Source organism: Hypomesus transpacificus, chromosome 19, assembly GCF_021917145.1.
Source record: "Hypomesus transpacificus isolate Combined female chromosome 19, fHypTra1, whole genome shotgun sequence".
Taxonomy (NCBI): Eukaryota; Metazoa; Chordata; class Actinopteri; order Osmeriformes; family Osmeridae; genus Hypomesus; species Hypomesus transpacificus.
The window spans coordinates 6,557,081-6,578,046 of record NC_061078.1 but is presented as its reverse complement, the minus strand read 5'-3'; the positions used below and the strand labels follow the sequence as shown (position 1 = coordinate 6,578,046).

General features: G+C 46.5%; 2 protein-coding genes across 4 annotated transcripts in view; both read right to left on the bottom strand.

Annotated features, from left to right (window-relative positions):
• The window catches only part of furina (furin (paired basic amino acid cleaving enzyme) a), a 59,982-nt gene extending 53,874 nt beyond the window's left edge, over window positions 1-6,108 (bottom strand). The window contains exons 1-2 of one of the 3 annotated variants that reach the window (XM_047041555.1): window positions 5,914-6,108; window positions 1,250-1,563 (exon numbers count right to left, since the gene is read on the bottom strand). In XM_047041555.1, the coding sequence (XP_046897511.1) occupies window positions 1,250-1,456 (207 nt within the window). In that variant the 5' untranslated portion in view covers window positions 1,457-1,563; window positions 5,914-6,108. Of the gene's footprint in view, window positions 1-1,249; window positions 1,564-4,182; window positions 4,346-5,430; window positions 5,794-5,913 lie in introns of those variants that run through there. The other 2 variants (XM_047041556.1, XM_047041553.1) reach the window with 2 other exon arrangements.
• Window positions 6,109-7,420: 1,312 nt separating this feature from the next.
• On the bottom strand, window positions 7,421-19,275 carry LOC124482026 (stereocilin). The gene is made up of 28 exons (XM_047042349.1): window positions 18,159-19,275; window positions 17,644-17,668; window positions 16,892-17,474; window positions 15,805-16,704; window positions 15,631-15,693; window positions 15,243-15,368; window positions 14,914-15,080; window positions 14,632-14,818; window positions 13,915-14,030; window positions 13,700-13,832; window positions 13,279-13,461; window positions 13,146-13,184; window positions 12,876-13,052; window positions 12,485-12,631; window positions 12,021-12,079; window positions 11,748-11,871; window positions 11,490-11,572; window positions 11,271-11,406; window positions 10,686-10,894; window positions 10,403-10,493; window positions 10,107-10,278; window positions 9,749-9,918; window positions 9,434-9,589; window positions 8,989-9,131; window positions 8,541-8,689; window positions 8,167-8,264; window positions 7,831-7,978; window positions 7,421-7,550 (listed from the first exon to the last, which is right to left on the bottom strand). Exons 1-28 carry the CDS (start codon window positions 19,273-19,275, stop codon window positions 7,462-7,464), a joined length of 5,790 nt encoding a protein of 1,929 aa, XP_046898305.1. The 3' UTR covers window positions 7,421-7,461.
• Between the last annotated feature and the right edge of the window lie 1,691 nt (window positions 19,276-20,966).

Genomic DNA, 20,966 nt, shown 5'->3' with positions numbered 1-20,966 from the left:
GGAATCTACAGGATGATAGAACACCCACTCAGATCACCATAAATGTCACAGGAAGAATCATCTCCTACGCACTCCAAGCAATCTCTTGAGCTCATGCAGTATTGATGAGTTCTAAGGAAGTCCTAGTTGACTGGTTTCTATGCAGCCTAACCAGGAAGCTATCAAAGTTAAATGTGTAGAGCATACAGAGGAGATGGGAGGGCCCCTAAGGAGGAAGCCAGGGAATATATTGTAAGGAAGGGTTTCATTTATTCTACACATCCCCCTAACCAAGCACGACAACAAACTGTACCAGGGAGAGCTTAATTATTCATAGATTCGTCCTCGACATGTAACAGAAGACTGGAAAACTAAACCACCACGCTGGCAGAGTAACTCCTGCCACTGCAGGTTAAGCGGTCAAATTCTCCGTTCAAAGTCCTCCTCACACGCTGACATTGTTCCGGTCAGGAGGCTCATCGTTGGATACACACACGCACACACTCCTTCACTGTTCAAACAGTGCCACAACACAGGACATTGAAGAGAGAGGAAGAGAGAGGACTAGCTTTACCAGTGGGGCAGGCTGGAACGGAGGCTTCACCGTATTCCACTAACTAAGGGAACACAATGGCAGACCTTGTCATCGTTCACAACTGAGAACAATAACATTAGCTGCTGATTGGAAAGAGACACTCCCAGCTTTAGTGTCCACAGCTGCTGACTGTCTAACCAAGAGCACTTCTTACCTAGAGATCGCAAAGAAAACCTGCCAGTGAGTCACCTCTCTGGAATGGACAGAAAGACATTTCCTGTTAGTTCTTGTAGTGGTTTACAGCAGCTCAGAAGAGTTGTCTACAGCAAAATGATGAGTTCCCTTTTCATTTTTGAAAGCAGTTGAATACATGAATACAACATAGAATAGAATACAATCCTGTGATATGTGATCTTCTTTATAAAAAGTGCCCTTTTCTTCCAGCAAAAGCTATAAATGTATTTCCACCTGGTTCAAAGCGGCTCAGGGAACCTGGCAACTTTTATGTGTAATAAGATTCAGTCCATTGGTGGTCGCATAGTTTGGCTCAGATATGGAACAAAGCAGCCTTGATCAGTATTTTCTTTGGCATTTTCTACTTTCTACTTCTCTACCACTTTCATATCACACACAGCACAGACACAAACCTCACATACACACACACCGCCCACACACACACACACCACCCACAAACACAAAGCAACAGCAACAATGCTCCTGTCTGGCTGTACTTACATGTCCGTGGTTGATGAAGCCATGCTTGGTGGCGATGCGGTCTGCCTCCTCTGGGCCCCCAGCGATGTGGACGGCCCAGGTGTTGGTGTAGACCTTCTGGCCCAGCGCCGACCCCAGCCCAGAGAGCAGGAGCAGCAGGAGGGACCCCAGCAGCAGCAGCCCCATCAGGCGGGGGCCCTTGGAGGGGTGTTGAGGGCCCAGAGCCATGGGAGGCCTATTGAAGCAGCAGGGTGTCTCTGAGAGGCCGGGGCTGCCCACGGGACATGCAGGGGGCACTGAGACACGGGGAGGGACGGTCACTGTACACGGGTCACCTGGGAGGCAGTATGGAGGAGAGGGAAAGAAGAGAATTTGTTAAGTTACCAAGTGTATTAGAGTACGGCAAAAAATCAGAGACAAGAGTCCTGTTTTAGCGTGACTGTAGCAGCAGCAAACAATTGTATGCTCAAGCTGATCACCAGCTAGGCTACATCACCTAACCCATAAAAACAGCCATCAAAGGTGGATGGCAATGACGCCAAGCTGTCAACAATTACAAGCACACAATACATACCCAACAATTGACGACTAATACTGTTATAGAGATGCGAGTCCTGACTTCTTGTCAACTGATGAAATCATATACAAATGCTTTTTTGAAGTCTTTCAAGCAATCTACTGATATATGCCAATGGTTTAACAAATCTATGGCAGTTCAAATATTTATTTCCCTCTGAGCATAAACACAGTACTGCCCTCCTTTGTTCCAGTCTGTTCAGACTGGAGGGCAAGTCCCTCACCATGCATTATGTTGAGCTTATGTACAGGTTCAAACACTCCCTGCAGTCCAGTACCTCTCCTGTTATTACATGTAGGATAAATCAAGTTTTGCAGAGTCACCCTGGCCTGCACAGACTAAAGACTTCTCTTCTGGGAAACTTGGCCATTCCCATTGGTGAAAAACATTTAGGTCGCTAGTACCCCAAGTCATGTTTCATGTCAAAAGTCAATTGTCTCTTAGGAATTTGTATTGACAGATGAGGCCTGGAGATACTTTTGTTCTAAGTGTACTGATCTTACCTGTTCTCCAACAATACAAGACTAGAATGCAACAGGACTATCTGTAGAGTCACTAAAAGGAAAATACATCAATTGGACTCAATGTGAGTTTAACAGCAAGTAAAGCGAGTGTTGTTCAAGGTTTGCTATGGGCAGAGAGGCAGGCAGGCAGCCAGCCAGCCAGCCAGTCATATAATCCAGTCAGTCAGACAGAAGATCTCATGTGGTGGACCATGATGTTGAAGCTCACAGAAGCCTCAATTCCAAAAGAGACGATATGAAAGAAAAAAACTCAGGTTTTCCCCTTAGGAAGCATGTTTGGCGTCTGCAGCGCCCCAAAATGCAAATGACAAGAGTGAGGGAAAAAAGATGTTCTTACAGAAACAGCGGAAGAACCGTTTGGCATTAATATGCAAAATGGTAAAAGTAGAGGATGTACATCCTGGAGGATTCATCCCAATAAAGCTTAAAATAGCAGTTACTAAGTAGCAGGGCAGAGTAAGCTCAGATTTCACCAACACTGATGCATACTGTCTGACAGGCTACATGCTATAACACAGCAGACATCAGTTGACTCACAGCCCAAATCTAAATGACTCGGACAGAGCTATGATTGATTCAGGCGACCTATGGGAACAAAGGAATGATTCTAAGAAAATGCCCTACACATCCCTCCAACTCCTAGCATTTCATCAAAAATGACATTACTACCCCAATGCACGAAGCAATGATCAATCAGAAGTTGGCCTTGCCTATTTCTGCCAGGTCATCCATTTCAGAAAGAACATTTTTAAAAAGCGATCGAGTAACCGTCACTGAGGAATCCATTGTGAGTATGCAATACCTGTCAAGTGTGTGAGAGGTCTCCATTGCTCTTGGATGTGTGTGCTGCATTGTTCAACCCACCAGATAAAACAGGTTCACCTATTGTCACAAGTTGTGGCCTTTCCACGTTTGAACCTGTTTGTCTGTCCCTTAATGTTTTGATGTGATGTGCATTGTTAACTTAACACAGAATGGTAAAACAAAAACAAAAAACACAAGACATAGTCTCATCAATCAAACAATCGATTTAACATTTATATAGTGCATTTCATACCAGCAGGGCGACAAAGTGCGCTTCACTGTGGGATATAGGGGGGATGCAAACAATTATGTTTGACACTAATTTTCCAGTGGGAAACAAAAAACAGTTCACCCTTTTGGGCCAATATAGGAGAATTGAGGTATTGGTCTTTTTTAGGTATCATCTCTGGCGACAGCAAGAATGGTAGGCTCAAGACAGATAGGCTAAAGATACCCATAGTTTACCCATAACAACAAACATCATCAAAAACATTTGGCTCCATGGTGCCCTGCAGTGCACAGGAAGCCCAGAGGGCAGCAGGACACCGAGAGGGCTGCCCACGCCTGCCACTCTCTAACTACAGACAACTGATCCAGAGAGGACTTTGCTCTGCCAACTGGAACATTGGGTCTGTCACTACAGAGCAGCAAACGCAGAGATACACTGTTCTACTGACTCTGCTTCATTATTTACCCCCTCATTTTCAAAGAAGTTTTGGAAAACAATGACTAGACGAACCTCGACAATCATTTGTCAAAACCGAAGACAAACATACAACATTCCAGATTAAGCATTGGATTAAACATTAAAGCCCTCTAATCTTGTCTGTATGGTCAGTGGGCAGGATTCTTTTGGTAATCAAAAAAACATGTTGTTTTCAAGATTAGTCACCAAAAAAATACATGAAATTTAAAAAGCATCCCATGAGGCAATCACTATGAGAACAGTACACACCACTTGTCATAAGAGCAACCAAACTTTTCCACATCAGATATAAGGGTTGGCAGCATAATAGACAAACATAAGAGGATAAGAACTCATTTCTCACCTTGGGGCTGAGTGCTATGCTTTTTCTGTTGTGGAGAGAAGTGAAGCCGATCAAAGGTAGCACACAGGACAGACAGAGGTGTGCACTCTCCCAAACCCGCCTTTAACATGCATGGCTTAAAGTACACCCGCCCCCCTTGTGACCTCATCTGGGCGGTAATTTGTTCAGATGGAGTTTAACGTCAGTATAAAAATCATGCACCATGGAATAACTTGAGAGCAACTATTTTACTGCATCTAGAGATGATGGGAAGCTGGCCAGATGACTGTCACTGCAGAAGACTGGAACCACAGTACAACACACCATACACCCAATTCACATCTGGCAACAACTACAATATAAAACAGACAATTGATAGAAGATTGACCTGAATCCAAAACCTGCTAGGACTCACACATGTCATTACCTTGACTGAAACGATCAAAGACATGAGAAAAGGCAAAAGAGATTTAGATATTTTTTCCATGTGATCATATCATTAAGTGTGTCAATTACAGATGGAAGAACGTTTGCGACAGATAGCTCTGATAACATTAGTAAACTATGCTTGCTGCCTTAGCCAAGGTTACAAGGTAACTCTCCTCTCCATTGTGCTCAGCCTCTATTGATATAAGGATAGGTTCTAGAAAGTGGTAAACAAACACGAACAAGATCCACATTTGTGTATTCTATTTGCATTTATATTTGCATTTGACCAGCAAATTTGGAAAGCCCAAAAGGACGTAACTTACCCATGGGGTTATGATCAGAAATGTGTAAATAATTAAGTGACAAAATAAAACAACAGAACAACAAAGTGTGTCCTGATTCAAGTTCTTTGTTGCTTTTCTAAAACAACCCCTAAACCAGACCAATTGTATCCGTTCACTGGCTCCTTAAATTAAACACAGTAATAGTAATAGTGTAACTTGGTGTGTAATGCTTCTTTGAGTAAACATTGTGGTATTATTAATAAGTCATGTAATTACATCAATATGGATAACGTTGTTAAGTGAATGAGTAAAGTTTGGTTTAGATCATTTCGCGTTGAATTAAGCTACAAATAAAAGGCCTCCTATTAAATTATTAATGTGTTATCAGCGCTGTAGCTCAAGGGCTAAAGCAAAAGGGCTAAAAAAAAACTTATTGCAACACGCAAAACTTTTCCGAGGTTTTAGCAATTAATTACAAATCTATACCCTGACATTAAATCGATGGTAGGTGCCAAATATTAGTATACTAATTTAGCGTAAACTATCACAAACTTACCACAAACGTCCTTGACTACCGCATGCAGCTTGGCAAACGTTCCTGGATCGTTCTTGTAATTGTATTTTTGCTGTATCAGTACCGCGCTATCAGCTACAACTAGGCTGCGTATTTCGCCTATGTCAGAGCACGCGCTGCTTCCGTTTCTCCACCAAGCGTCCGATCGAATTCCTAACGATTACTATGAGATGGAATATTATAAACTGATCATAATAGCCGTGCTAAACAGACGACGCTCGGTCCTTTATCTACGATTCTCTTCTACTCACGAGGAGACTGACAATCCAGTCAAAGAACGAGGCAAATAACGGTGACAGGCACACATTGCTCCAGCTGAACGTACTCCTCGAGCTGATCAAAAGTGAACTAAATGCCAGCCAGACGAAGAACCAAGAAACACAAGTTCACAACTCCCCACGACCACCCTCAACAACACAAAATGTGTAAACTTTCTATTGTGTCTGTAAACGTTTGTAGACTTACCAGTCCTCGTTTACACATTGTCTTGGTCGGGGAGATCGCACGATATTGCAACCAGTCGTATAATGTTCTATGGTGTAGGGACATTACAAACGAAACTGTTAAGACGTTACCAAAACCTAAATAATCATGTTTGTGTACCCCCTTCAGTACAGCTGAGGGGTCCTCTCAGCCCCCAGGAAATACGTCATTGAAAAGAAGTGGATGTGCAAAGTGCAAACGATTGGACACGTCACGCCAGCCTACTCCAAGGGGAACGCAGCCTACGCAGGAGTATAGCACCATCTACTGTTATTGATCGGTTCATATCCCTTACTTAATGATAAAGCCTACACAGACATGGTATGGAATGTCCCATGACAATAACGTGTCTTGTAGTTTACAGCGGGGAAGGAGGTTCTTAAATGTCGTTCCATAAAAGTGTATGGTTCTGGTTGCCAGGTCACTAGATGTTGATAATATAGATGGAAAACATGGAAAAGCAGCTATAGGAGCCACCCCCCCCCCCTACCTCCAAGAAAAAAGACGTTGTACTTGCGTGAAAAAATAGCTGGCGGAAAAGATTGTTCATGTCTAATGATTAGCTACAGTAGCCCTTATTTAGCTAAAAGATGGTTGCCGTTACAGTAGCTCATGTATTGATGATCTATATTCTGTCAGTCTCACTAAATGGTTAATTAGTCTTGCTGTGAAGCTAAAGTTAATAAACCAATTAAAACTAGCAAGTTACACAGCTAACGCGTTAGCAGTTAACATTATTGAAGTTGCATGCCATTTTAGTCCTCCTCGCGGAATTAACTGACGTTCTCATATGTTCTCATATTTTATATTGGCAAGCAGCTTCCTCAGGCTGTAGTCCTTAAAGGGAAATATAGGGGTTGTTATCCATGGGGTGATGGACATTAACAGGGCATTCGCTGAACAGAGAGAGTGCAGAACCTTTAGTCCTGTGCCCTACCAGGTCGTTCAGTCAGTGTTGTCATTATTTCTTAATTAGAGATGTGCACATCTCCATCACACTTAATTTCGTCAACCACCAGACATTTTAAAACCCACGCCCCCTCAGAAAGAATTGTTGAGGAATTGTACCAGGTGTTGTACCAGAAAAGAGTGTGGTTGTATCAGGAGTCTCTGGTTTACATATTTAATCTCCTTCCCCTCTCATCATAGTTTACAGATGCCATACTTTGCAATTGAATGGAACTGAACCGAAATTGTAACCATAGTAACAGAGTGGTTAACAAACCCCTGCTGTTGAGAGGAGTGATGGAAAATCACTGACATAGTGATGAATGCTGTGTGTCAGTAGAACAGGCAAAGGTGTAGAAGTAAAGGGAAGGTTACAGTGTCTTCATGGGGCATGCATAAGTAGTAAGCTACATGACTGACATACTATTAGCCTACAACCTTCAATTTACTCCCCAAAAAGGTTCAGTCTAGGACACCAGTGGAACACAGTTGAAAAGGGAATCTTTATTTGTTTAAGTACAAATCTTACAATTTCACAAAGGGGTCAAGGAATGAATAAATACAAATGTATTGATCTTGGTTTTACAGCAGTTGCCATAACATACAGCATAGAGCCAATAAGCACACAGCGCGACTGTCAGCTGACTGTGCTTTTGGGGCAGAGTTCCTCCCTGTGGAAACAGACACAACACATCATCAAATGACATCACACACCATCATTACAATAAATAACAATAATGACTCTAGGAAGCATGACTTTACAATAACAGACATGTTTAGCAGACACCGCAGCCACCCTTAAAGGAGAAAGGCTTAGTTTTTGTGCCGCCTGGAAAGAAACCAGTCAAATGTGAGATGAACTCTGAATTTCAGGAAAGTTGTATCTAATCTAATCGTGTCTTGTTCTCTCTATGTCTTGTTCTGTTTCTTGTTCTCTCTGCCTCCTCTTGCCTCTGTGCTCCAGGAGAACGTCCCCCTCATACTGCGCCAAGCCCAGGGCGTGTCTCTGCCCGCTGTCCAGCTCCGCCCACTGCTCCTCAGTCACCGCCCACGCCTGCTCCACACTCAGCCACGACAGCTGGGCCTCACTGAACACAACCTGGCACACATACACTAAGCACTGAACACATCCTGGTACACACACAAACACACACTGAACATAACCTGATACAAACATATATATACCAAGCCTGGTGCACACTGATCATTGTATACATACAAAACATGGCACTATATTATGTTACTTGGAACCGGTTAAACTCCAAACAGTGTTTGAGATCCACTCACCGACATCTTGGTTGGTGAAATGAAGGCGATGGCCTGAGGGGTGAGTCCCTCCACCTGCTGCTGCACCAGGGCAGACAGAACCATGTCCTCCAGGCCTGCTGCTCCCAGGAGAGAAGGAAGACACACACACCAGTGTAAAGATACAGGGAATGACAAGATGGAACGAAAGAAAAACAGACCAGGGGAAAATTGTTGGTACTGATTCAGAGGAGGGAAATAGAGAAGGGGAGAGGCATGTTTTTAATTCAATATGTAACTGAGACATCGCACAAGTGGAGAACCCTATTGGGAGCTAAATTGGTAGTTTTGTATAAAAACTCTGAGGAACCATTGAAAATATAAGGGATAAAACAGAAAGGATGCTGGCATGGTACCTGCTAATGTGCCAATCTCTGTGAAGACCTCTGGGCTCCAGGCACTGACGGGACCAAAGGCCTGAGGGCGGGACAGACGAGCGGTCAGAGCTTCCAGCTGCTGGTCTGAGCACGGCAGAGCCAGCTCCCTCAGGAACAACACAGCCAGGCTGTCAATCACAAAGCCCAGGACTCATTACAACCAGAGGGAGGGAGTCCAAGCAGCCTACACTCTCTCTACATTCCTTCTTTCTGTATTCCTTCCTTGTCTGGACTGGGTATGCTCTCATATAATTCATGATGGAAGTTTCTTTGTTGAAAGAATGGCCAAATTACATTATAAAGCAAAATCAATGTCCAGTATATTGATTTAGATGTATTCACTAATGCTTTAAGCGCTCTCCATTCTGTCGATAGACTTACATACAGTAGAGCTCAAAATAGTATGTTGATCAAGAACCCGACTGACCTCAGGTTATAGGGGTCAAGTCTGTTGATCTCTGAGGGGTTGAAACCACAGATCAGGTGACCCAGGACTGCCATATCGACTGCTGCTAGCTGGTCCATCTTCAGCTTCCGTCTCCTCATCACTCCAAGGACTGCTGCTCGCACCTGGAAGAAGACGTGGGTTGACAGCCTCCAGTTCAGACTAGGGACATTAGGACCTACTCGAGGTGCAGATCTGAACAAAGTGTAAAACACAAAGGCCCCTATTTAGGAGTGGGAGTGTTGATTTAGTTTTAGAATTAGTTTATTTATGTAGTTTGATTGAATTGTAACAATATAATTAGAAATATTACTGAATTGTAATCTAAGGCACAACTAGTTCAGTATTCTGAAAAGTTTAAGAAATACGAGTCCTGGGCTCCAGGACTTCCATATTTCCCCTTCAGTGCCAGCATCAAACCTTTCACCTTTTTAGTGCTCCAGTCCGTCAGTGCCCCCAGGTGGGCCAGGAGCCCTGGGTCTGAGATGTTGACCTCTTGGAGCTCGCTCTCCCCCAGCTCAGTAAAGAGGCAGCCCAGCTCTAGCACCTGCTCTGGCCTCAGGCCTCGTACTGGACCATAGCCCTGGAAACACAACCATCAAACGCACTGCACCCTTTTAATCCTTACGTTAACCAAACCATAGCCTGGTTAATCTTACTGATCCCTACCATCAGACTTTGAAGTTTTTTTGCAAAAAGGAATAACATAATACTGTGTCATGATGTTCCCAATGTTACTGACCTGCCTGATTTTTATCCACAGTGCCCGACGTTGATCTTGGTTGAGCGAGGCGTCCTGACCTACGACCTCCACGCACTCTGCCAACTCCTCCCCCGACATCCGGCTCAGCTGATTGGCTGTCCATGCTGAGGGGAAGGTGCCTCTGATGTCAGCACAGCTTGGGACTGGAACTGATTAAGACCAAAGGTAACATGATGAGACGAAATTACTGGGTGGAAGTCACACTGTTATTGAGATTCAGTTTGTTTTGCCTTTAGTGGTCAGGTTCCATTTGTAAAAGAGACGGTTTATCAACGTATCTTTTCCTTGTTGATTGAATATACAACCAAGGGGTTGTTATGCAATTAGGGGTACAAACTTTTTTTCCTCCTGCTCCGGGCTTTAACAACCCCTCTCAGGAGGCTCAGGGTCCTGTCTCTCTGGCCCTGCTGGTCCACATATCGGCTCACACAGGCCTGGCCCACATCACTGTCCTCCCAGTGCCCCTGGCCCGACAGAACCTGCTCCACTGTGTCTGCACTCAGCACTGCCTGATACACACACAACCACACACAGACACACACTCACACATATGCATCCACATAGGTAGGTTGTGTTGAACTCTACTATGAGGTCCAAAGGGGATAGGAGCGATTGGTGTAATTCTTCCCTCACCAGTGGAATGGAGTTCATCTGCTTGGGGGAGAGAGTGAACACCAGCCTGCCTAAATGATCCACATCTTCTGCCGTCCATGTAGATGGGTCTCTATAGCACACACACAAATACATACAAACACATGCAAAAACTCTCTTACAAAGTAAAATCATTATAAATAGAAAGAGAACAACCAGAATCCCAGGAGCATCCAAGGCCTTTCTCTCTACTCAACTCTACCATTCAATCCCACTTTCAGACCCAGACTCAAATTGTTCTTTCATTCTCCCCCTCCCCTCTCACCCTAGTAATGCTCTTTCAGTCAGCAGGTTAGCAATGTCCCTCTGTGTGTCCCTGGGCAAGCAATACCCCCTCAGCTCATCCAGCCTCAGCCCCAGAGCCCCACGGTCCACCAGGCCCAGTGTGTCCCGGTCCAGGAAGGGCAGCAGTGGCCCCAGGAGGTCCACCAAGGCTCCATCTATCTCCCCTTCACCTAGGGCATGGGATGAGCTCTGGATAGGAACACATAGTCCACGGGCCAGAGAGACACATTACACATCCCACTACAAATACTGGGGTGATTAGGGAGCTGAATGATTTTTATGATGTTTACCTTCAGTGGTTCATGATTTGTTATGATCACTTACACAGACTGTGACTCCAAAGAACAAAAGATTTCACAGATCTCTTGATTGGTGAAGAGATCAGTTTTTTATTGATTCTGTTATTGTGGTCATGCTGTTACCTGATTGCTTGAATTTCTTTCAGGATCAACAAAGTGAATTGAACTGAATAGAACATGGTACCGTCATACACATTCATATCTTTCATTAGAACAATATTGAGTCTTCTTATAGCTTTCAATGGTTAACCAGCATTCTCCTTTACCAGCACAGTGATGGCCTTCTCTGCCAGAGATGTCTGCTTGTGACGTGGCATCTGGATGAATGTCACAAAGTGCTGTCGAATGTGATCCAGGATGGCCTTGATGGACACATTGGAGAGGCTCTCTACCATCTTGACCCTGGGACAGAGGTCAGAGTTTTGACTATTATGGTATGCATACACAAAGAGATTTTGTTGGTAAAAAAACATGTATTCTCCTACGGTAGTCCAGCTGTGACCCAAGGAGGCAGATCCTCCAGGTATTTTTCTGGTCCTTTCCTCAACTCCTCCACAAGACATTTCCGCTGTTAACAAAACAAACATTAAAACACTTTAATACTGTTGTTGGGATAGATTGAAATTCTACATCAGTTCCTAGGCTCCTCAACATAAATGATTGGAGGAGGAGGTGGAGGGCAAATGGAGGTGGTAAGGGAAATGAGGGGATGTGGAGAGAGACGGGGGTTGCTTGTTTCTTACCAAAGCAGGTCTGAGCCCTCCAGGTAGCTCACTGACAAATTGAAGTAACTCAGAAAAATTGGTGTCATTGTTCCAAAGCCTCAGCCAATCACAGGTCATTCCGCCAGCTATATGGCCCAGGTTTCTGTGTACCCAGCAAATGATTGGGTGAATACATTATGACATATTGATGACAGCATCAATGTCTGGTCATTTGACACCTAGTTACAAAATTCCATATTCGTTTAATGAGTTGTATGAATACCCATTGGATCATTATAAAATTGGACTTACTCCACTGTTGCTCTTGAAACATCGTCAAATTGGTGAATTTTCCTGAATAACATCTGAGCCTATTCAGATATAGAGATAGGGAGAGACACAGAGAAGGTGAAGGGGGGGGGGGGGTTGAGCAGGTGGCGAAAGCAATCCAATACACCCTTGCCTGTGACAAAAATCTCTTTAAGGCAGGCATTACTAATTGATGTTCTCCCTCCAGACCATTGTACTACACACAAACCAATTTGCTTGATGGCAGTTGATGTGTATGATGTATGAGAATTCTGAATGCCTCCCCTGATGCATATCCAATGATTTGGGCATAAAGGAGAGCCTGGATCAAAGCTGGCAACCCTTGTCTTTTCGACAGCCACAGCTCTGAGGCAGCCTGGCAGTCGAAGCCATAGGTGAGCATGCCTTGTGTGATTGCATCCAGATGGAGCAGGCTGGGGTGGGGGGAGGGGGGGGGCGCTGGTTACCTGTTGGTGAGACCAGGGCAGGTTTCTGTACAGGTTGATATCCCCCAGGACTGTCTCCACATCTAGCTCCTCCAGCTGCCTCAGGGGGATGTACGGCAGGAGACACTGCAGCTGCAGGGTTTGATTCCCTAAGCTGGTGCCCAGGACCTGGGTATGAATAAAACATGACATAAACTGCTGAATTCAGAACCGTTTGTTGATGTTTATGTACTATCAATGTCTTTAACCCATACCACCAAAACGACTTATCCATCTGTCATCAGTGGGCTTAAAGCCTGCCAACAAACAACGGTGAGAGACAGGGAGCGAATGCAATGGATGCATAATGAACAGGGCAGACAGAGAGGAGGGAAAACAATCTCCTGGAAGAGAAAGCTGAGAGCGGTCGCACCTCCTGCAGTGCTCTGTGAAGGATGCCTCTGTGGGCAGGCTTCAGATCAGCCAGTAAGCCTCTCCAGCATCGGCACTGTGTGGCTGCTCTGATCTCAGACCAGCGCAGACCTCCCAGTGCTGAAGGGGTTTGGCCCAGGAGTATCGGCTCCAGTCTGCACAGGGTGTCCATGGTCAGCTGCCAGGGAGAGAGTAACCATGGAAACATGGCTCAGTGAGGACAAACAGTTGGTGATACTTAAAAAAAATGAAGAGGGGAAATTAAACTTACATTGGTGTCTTGTGAAATTTTTGATAGAAGCTGAAAAGCCTGCCAACAGAAAGTTAATATGATACACAAAATATACATATATGTCCAGCAAGAGGTTTTGTACTGCATGCTGTTTTTTGATAGAGTTGTCAACCTGTGCCGGAGGATATGTGGGCAGGCCTGGTTGTGTGAGCAGTTCCAGGAGCTGAAATGAGGAGAGTGACTGAAGAAAGGAGGCCCCTAGCTGGGGCAGCAGCCCCCTGAGGGTGGCTAGGACTGGAGGAGGCAGGGTGCTGGCATTCAGTGGCTGGATCACCTGGACCAGCCAGTAGGACATCTGCACACAGGACAGTGATCCGGTGGTTTCGAGTGTCAACAAGATAGTATGGCTATATGATGCCCACTGAGGGGGTTTTAATAGGGCTGGAGCCCATCACACAAGTCTAGATTGTATATAGACAAGGAAAGCTTAGAGAGGTCATTGAGATTAACACTGTGGCATGCTAACATGGTGCTGTATGGGAGGATACAGTCTCTAGTACGGTATGTGTATGTGTTCTGTTTGTTGGGCTCACCCTGCCTGTGGCACTGACAAGTCCATCAGTCACACACTGAGCCAGCTGGTGCCACAGGGCCCAGGATGCTGGTGCTGTGTGGAGGAACGGACGCAGGTCATCTGGATTCAGGTAGCACGCCAGGACCCCCAGCCTGTGGAGAAAGACGTTCCTCATCTCTCTGTCGGGGACATATCTCCCCATAACTGTTTCTTACATCGTTTCGGAGAATGTACCTCAGAACGTCGTCAATAGTGAGGTTCCTCCCATTGCAGAACAGAGTCCGGAGAACATGGCGACCCCGGGTGCCATCCAGGCTGCTGCTGCCTAGCAACTCCACCAGGGGACCAAGCTGAAGGTGGAGCATGCGTTGAAGGAAGCAATAATACTAAATCCCTAACTAACCCTAACAAACTCAGCTCCTTTGATCCTAACAACTAACATCTTACCCCTAACATTCCACCCCCACATAAACTTAAATCTTCAAAGACATTGTTAAGGGATAATCTGTCACTTTCCTATTTAAGTTCTATTTACTGATTGGATCAAGAGACGTGGAAAGAAAAAGCAGCGTTCAGGGCTCAGAGTGAATGTTGGATGTCAGTCCTACTGATATCACCTGTTTCAATTTTCAATTTATTTTATCAAGAGGGACAGTGTACATTAATAAACATTAAAATGTAAATGCACCCAATTATAGCCAAAAGGCTAGTTTCCGTTGGCAGTCCCCCTGCCAAAGTGAAAAAGGCCATACAACCTAAAAAAAGGCATCAAGTAATAAAAAACATAAAATCCCAATACACAAACCTTGGTCCTTAACCATGGGTAGAAATGAAAGAACAATGGGTACAAACAAGTGGTAAATATAATTCTACTGCTAAAACATAATTCTACTGAGTTGCTGTTTCAGTGGTGTAAAATCATTACATCAAGAAACTGCATCTGTGTCTGACCTGCTGTGAAGTCAGCTGTCGGAAATGACTGAGCGGGAGGTGGGGGAGCAGTGGGAGGATGGAGCGCAGGAAGTATGGTGGCCAGGAGGGGACATCTCCCACCATGCTGGACTGCAGAAGCCTCTTCACAAATGCCTGTTTCTGGAGAGACTTCATCTGGGAGCTGTTGTCACGTATGGCCATCAGCCTGTCCACCCACACACCACACAGACGCAGTCAACATGGTGACACGCTGACATGATTACTTTTTTTATGGTGTTGGAAGTCTCCCTAGCCACTCACACGCTGTCGTTCACCATCAGGGAGGCAGGAAAGCTCATTATGTCAGAGACCGACATGAAGGGGATGAACTGTGATAGGTCAACAAAGAGGTCAGGGGTCACACGTGGAAACTTGTGAATGAAGGCAGCCGTCATCGTCTCCATTGCCTGCAGCTCCTTTTTAGAGTCCTGAGGCAGGAGGACAAGAGATACAGTGACTGGGCAGGATAGGAAAAAGCTTTGGTCACAATCATTACTTATGAAAGATTCATATTTCCCAGGACATGACCTTTAATAGAGTATCTGGAGATGTTCCAGCAACTAGAGACTTAATTACAGAAGACACATCACCTGAGCAGGCTCGACCCGCAGCTGGTCCCAGCTCTGGTGCATGTGGGACAGGAACCTCTTCACCGCATCTTTTTCTGCTGACATCACCAAAGTCCGGATACTCTCTCTGGGCATCTGTAGGTACTCCTGCACAGACGGTACAGCTGGTACTGCATATGAAATGTAAACATCTAACAAAGATGCGTTTACTGGTATGTCATTCAGGAAGAGTAGAGAGTTGTACTTCCTTCCCTGAAGGGAAATTGCAATGTTACTGTAAACCACATTGACAGGCACTTGACTTACTTAAGTGACTTTCTTCAAACTATATGTGAACGACTGGGATTAAACCTCAGTGCCTAGGAGCGTATCATTGTGTGTTAGTGACATGAATGTTTCAGTACCGTACCTGCATTAGGACCCTGAGGGCAGAGGAGTTGTCTTCTCTCTGAATGAGGTCCCAGAGTACTGGCTGTCATGAGGAAAGAGTTTCACTTTAGTGTTCGTTGTTAGTGTGTGTGTGTGTGTGTGTGAGTGATTGAAAGAGAGATAGAGAGAGAGAAGAAGATGCTTTAAAACTCACACTGAAGCAGCTGAGCAGGTCTTCTTTGAGGGCAGCGTTTTCCTCCTTGCGCAGGAACACCCCCACGGTATGGAGCATGCTGAGCGAGGCGTTAGGGCGCAGTGTGGCCCAGAACGAGGCATTGTCACGGAGACTGGAGAGTAGGATGGCCTGGCCTAGCCCCTGCCTCACCTCCCCCTCCCCCTCCTCCAGTCCTGCTGAAAGCCCCACCACAAAGTCCAGCAGCCTCAGGACGTACTCCACAGCCCCCACCCAGCCCTCACGCTCCCCCCCTTCCACCTCGCACACGCTCATCTTATGCAGGGCCTCCGTCAGCAGAGGGCCCGGGTTCACGCACAATTGGGACGTGTCAAAGTCATACCGCGCCGGGAGCATGTCAAAGAACCGCTGCAGGAAGCACTTCCTGCCCTCCTGTTCTTCTTCCAGGTCGGTGCAGAGCTGGGGGAGCTGCGGCAGCCGTCTGAGCAGGCGTCTGTAGATGGAGACGTTGTGGCAGATATATTCTCTGAACTCCTGGGTACTCCCACAAAGCTCCAGCAGGGTGGAGTTAGTGAAATGCTGCAGGGCCCATTTCTTGTAGTCACAAGCGCCCTCTCCTGGGATTTGCATGTGGGAGGAGTTGTGGATTCTGGAGCAGTACTCTGCTGCCCAGCTGCCCTCTGGCAGGGGAGGAGGGGCATCAGGGGACTCTCTGCCACACAAGGCCAAGATCAGGGCAGAGTTGTTGGGCAGGAAGCATCTCCTGAAGTCGTGGGCGCTAAGGGACCTGCTGCCTAGCTGAGCCAGGCAGGCCTCGTCAGGACCAGGACCGGGAGCTTCTTCCCCCTCCTCAGACAGCTGCACACACAGGTCATCTATGCTGGACTGGTTGAAGTAGTGGTAGTCCTTCATCAGCGCAGCCTGCCAACAGCCAAGACAGAGCACAGTACCGGCCACCATGGGTTAAGAGGAAGAAGTCTGAGAGTAAAGCACAAAGGATCATGGGAACCTATCACAGGAATATATCATAGGACTGTAAAATAACAAAGGATTTAGTGAGTTATGATAAATAAAGGAGGAATTGTGTGCTGTGAAGGCACTGTCTGACCTGATGGGCTCTTTGCAGCCAGAAAGAGGAGTTGGCACACACGGTGTTGTTGAACTCGTGGGCAAAGAACTCGCTGCAGATGTGGACCCACAGGAAGTCCTCCTCGGCCGCAGACAGATACCAGGCAGCGTCCGAGCAGGTGGCGTGAAGGTCCGATCCTACCTGGCCCATCACCGGGTCTGTCGCCCCTTCATCCCCGTCAAACAGATTACAGTAGAGGAACACTGTGAAGTTGGAGACCCCTGTGAGCCCTGGGATGGAAGCATTGCACGCTGCCTCCAGGATCTCCGCTGACGTAGAGTACCAAGCCTCACTTGGGTGGCTGAAGTCCTCTTCCGCTGCCTCTGCCTGGGGCTGCAAGAGCCGGGAGCGCCGGAGGGCATGGGGCGAGGTCTGGGGGGTTTTTTGTTTGTTGATCCTGCGAGGAGACCAGGCTGGTCTAGGACGAGAACGGGCTAGAGGGGGTCTAGGGCCCCCTCCCGTTGTGTCAGGGGGGCAGGACAAGAAGGGGGGGCTGCTGGGGAGTCCCTGGGAGCTGAAACCCAGAGCCTGGCTGTTCCAAGTCACATTGTGCCTGATTCCCCTTCAAAGAACAGAGAATTGCAGTTAAGAGACTCAGAAGTGAGAGCATTCTTCCTTTCTACGATGATTTTCACAGTGTGAAATATTTCCTGCATTAATTCTGAAGTCTGATGTGGTATGGGATTTCAGAGCTAATGTATTTTTACGCTTTGTTCCTCTGTATAACTTACCATAAGATAAGCTGTCTCAGATCCCCTTTGAAAAGATAAAGAAAAAGACGGAAATATTAATGGAAAATTAGAGGTTGGAGGAGGATGAAAGCAGAATGGTGGAAAAACCAACTGGGGGCCCTTTGAAACAGACAATTGATCTTAATGTAACACCATATCAGAGCTCACAATGACTGGGAGATACAGTTACTGGCAACAATGAGAGGATGAAGAGATTAGCCGGGCCGGGGGACATGGGGTAACACATATCCTCCTAATGACTAACAGTTATGATTTACAAAGCAGAGTTTGTCATTTCACACGCCAATGTCTTAAAAGCCAGTTTCAACATTGAAAAAGACCGTTTGAAAGTGTGAGCGTACAATACTATATAAGAAGTACTTCTATTATGTTTTTGTCTATGCTTATTTTTGTGGTGTTGTGTCAGACAAAACAGCATGTGTTGAAAAATGGTTTCCCATTACGTGCTGCGCTTTAATGTCTATCATCCCACTGTCCTAGCAACATGGACTCACCCACTGAGCACCTCCCTTGTTGATTGGGGTGCGGCACTTCCACTATACTGCTGACATCATCAAGCAGCACCATAGTGACCCGCGACACCTTTTTCCGCAGGTTGCTGTAGACTGAGCTGCCCACTCTGTGCAGCAGCCCACGCCTCAGACCGTCCAATCCCTGCAGTAGGGCGGGGTTCCTCTCTGCCAGCTGGCCTGCCCTCTCCACTCCACCAGAGCGTGATAAAATCTGCAAGAGTAATGTTTGTATTGAGCTCTGCTCCTCCCCGAAGTCCCCAGCGGCGCTGCCCAGGGAGGCGTTTCCAACAAACCCCTCCTCCTTCAACATCTCTGGGGGTAGGATGAAGGGCTTCAGGCGTCCGAAAGCAGACGAGCCCTGGCCAGAATCCCCGCTCATCCCTGCAGGGTGGAGATCAATCACAGGCTTCCAGTTCCTGGTTTCCATGAAGCGCAGGAGCTGCTGCAGCCAGCTAACGCTGAAGGTGCAGTCGCTGCGTCCTTTCAGGGCGCAGATGAACCCCTGGAGGCCTGCACTGGCCTGGCCGTACGTCCCGCCCACAAGCGCCTGCAGGGCCGCCTCCATCACAGCGCTCACCGTCCGCCAGTTCTGGGACAGAAAGGCCATGACAGGGCGCTGTGGCTGCCGTTCAGATAGGGCCAGCAGGCTCTGGAGAAGCCCCAGCAGGACGTCCCAGTGGGGGCTGCCTCTCAGGGACAGGAACCAGTCCTGGAGCCTCATGCTAGGCCTGGGGGGCACCCTCCCATCCCACTGGCCCAGCGCAGCACCGCCCTCTGACTGGAGGAAGGACTGCAGCACTTTCTCCCACAGCTGCTCGTTGTCAGAGGCAGGCTGACGCTCCTCCAGCTCTGCACCCATCTCCTGGAGGTAGAGGGAGATGTTGTAGAGGAAGCCTGATAAACGCTGCCTGTCAATGGGCTTTCTGAGGGAGGGGTGGTCCAGGCTGTTGCCGGGCAGGAAGCCCAAGGTCTTCAGGCCCCCCATGATGCCCCTCACCACAGTGTGGACCTGCTGTTTAGAGTCTCTCTCAGGGAGTGGGGGCTCACCTCGGGGGTACCACCCCCCTCCTTTGCGCCATAATGACACCAGCTCCTTCATAACGGGCTGTCTCTGTTCTTCTCTGTTGGTTCCTTGTGGAGAAATTAGAAAAACTGATGAAGTGAGACATTTTGATGTGGTTCAGAACAGATAATTGTGTGATCAAATCATGGTCATTTTCCATATGATACTACCAAACAATAATACCAACACCATGCATTATGATGTGAGACATTGTGGCTGGATGGTTGGAGTGGTCTTACCAGTGTCGTCAGCATATGCCAGTCCCAGTAGAACCAACAACACCATGACAACGAGACACAAAGCTCTTCCCTGGGCCCTGCCGGGGGCCTGCCCTACCATCTCTGAGCCAGGGGGAAGGACGGCACGGTGATATCCCACCTGCCTGCTCAAGGGCCTTCCACACTAGGCCACTAAGATGTCGCTGGACTGGATCAACATCGATCCTCCAGGGACCCCTGTCCTTTTGTACCGGTCTGGAATGATCCCAGGTCTGTATCACACGTCGTGTCACACCCACGTCAATATTAACAGGAGACCATAACGGACTGATGACAATGACTTCTGATGCCAGTGTGTGAACAGCCCTGGAGTCTGTGTGTTTGTGATGTCATATCCGTCTGTCAGGTCGGAAGGACGAGTCCCATCCCCGTCAGCCTTGGTGAACGGGTGGACGTGGGGAGTAGAGTGTCTCACCTGGGTCAGTTACAAGGATCCATTACTTCATCAGAGTATTTGAAAGTAATAGAGATTTGCGTCAAAGTTTAAACTTAAAGGACTGATCTATTGGTTTTATTGAAGTGGGTTTCAAAAACTGTATTTATTTACAAATAACATGCAGGTCTGCTACCCAGTGGACATGAAACCTTAATAACCAACCATTGTCACCTGACCACTTGACCAAACATTTAGCTCTCATTATCTCTTCTATCACATAGAGTAGTTATAAGTATTGTTTGCAAGAAAAACTGTGTACAACTGTGGGACAATATGCAATACAAGAATTGTAAGTGTATTACATATTTTCTGACTTAATTTACAGGATGTTGTACATTATTGGCACATCAATTGTTGGTATAATTGATTATGTAACAGACAATGGTTCATCGTAATTCTGAATGCTACTTCAACTAGAACTGGTGTTGGTTAAGTTCACATTTCAAAATAAGAGAAAAATGCATATCTTACCAAGATTGATCAATTAGTTAATATCCTTGAAATCTCCTTTGACTTGAGCGTATCCATAACCAGAAGACATCAATGGTCATTAACAGAAGTTTATATGATGGCCCATCTCTCCTCTCTCGTTCTGTCTCTCACACTTTCACCCTTTCTCCTTGCCCTTCTCTATTTCACTCTCTCCCTCTCTGCCCCTCCTTCCTGCTCTCTCCTCTGCCTCTGCTTGTGTTGCCCTCCAGGTATCCAGGGTTGAGCTGAAGGCAAGAGATTGACCACAGCCACAGCCACAGCTGAATCATATTTCCACTGTCATCCTCTCATCATCTTGTTTTTTGAGTGAAACTGAGAAAGCTGTCAGGAAGTGGACAGTGGACACAACTCAGGCTGGGGAAATATAACCTTAATTCCTATATTACAGAGTAAAACACATTATCAACTGATAATCTATGTATCACAATTATTGCTTTTCAAACCAATTTATCCATGAAAGTTGTATTAGACCCAGTCACTCACTGATTTTGGAATCACACAAGATTACAATTTGAAAACGT

What these genes read in the sequence shown, in the direction of transcription:
- LOC124482026 (XM_047042349.1), bottom strand. Translation starts at nt 19,275, where the DNA reads ATGAAGGAGCTGGTGTCATTATGGCGCAAAGGAGGGGGGTGGTACCCC. An exon ending in GGCTGCAAAGAGCCCATCAG is followed by an intron (nt 16,705 to 16,891) that starts GTCAGACAGTGC and finishes GGCTGTTGGCAG; the next exon opens with GCTGCGCTGATGAAGGACTA. An exon ending in AGATGAACTCCATTCCACTG is followed by an intron (nt 10,279 to 10,402) that starts GTGAGGGAAGAA and finishes TGTGTGTATCAG; the next exon opens with GCAGTGCTGAGTGCAGACAC.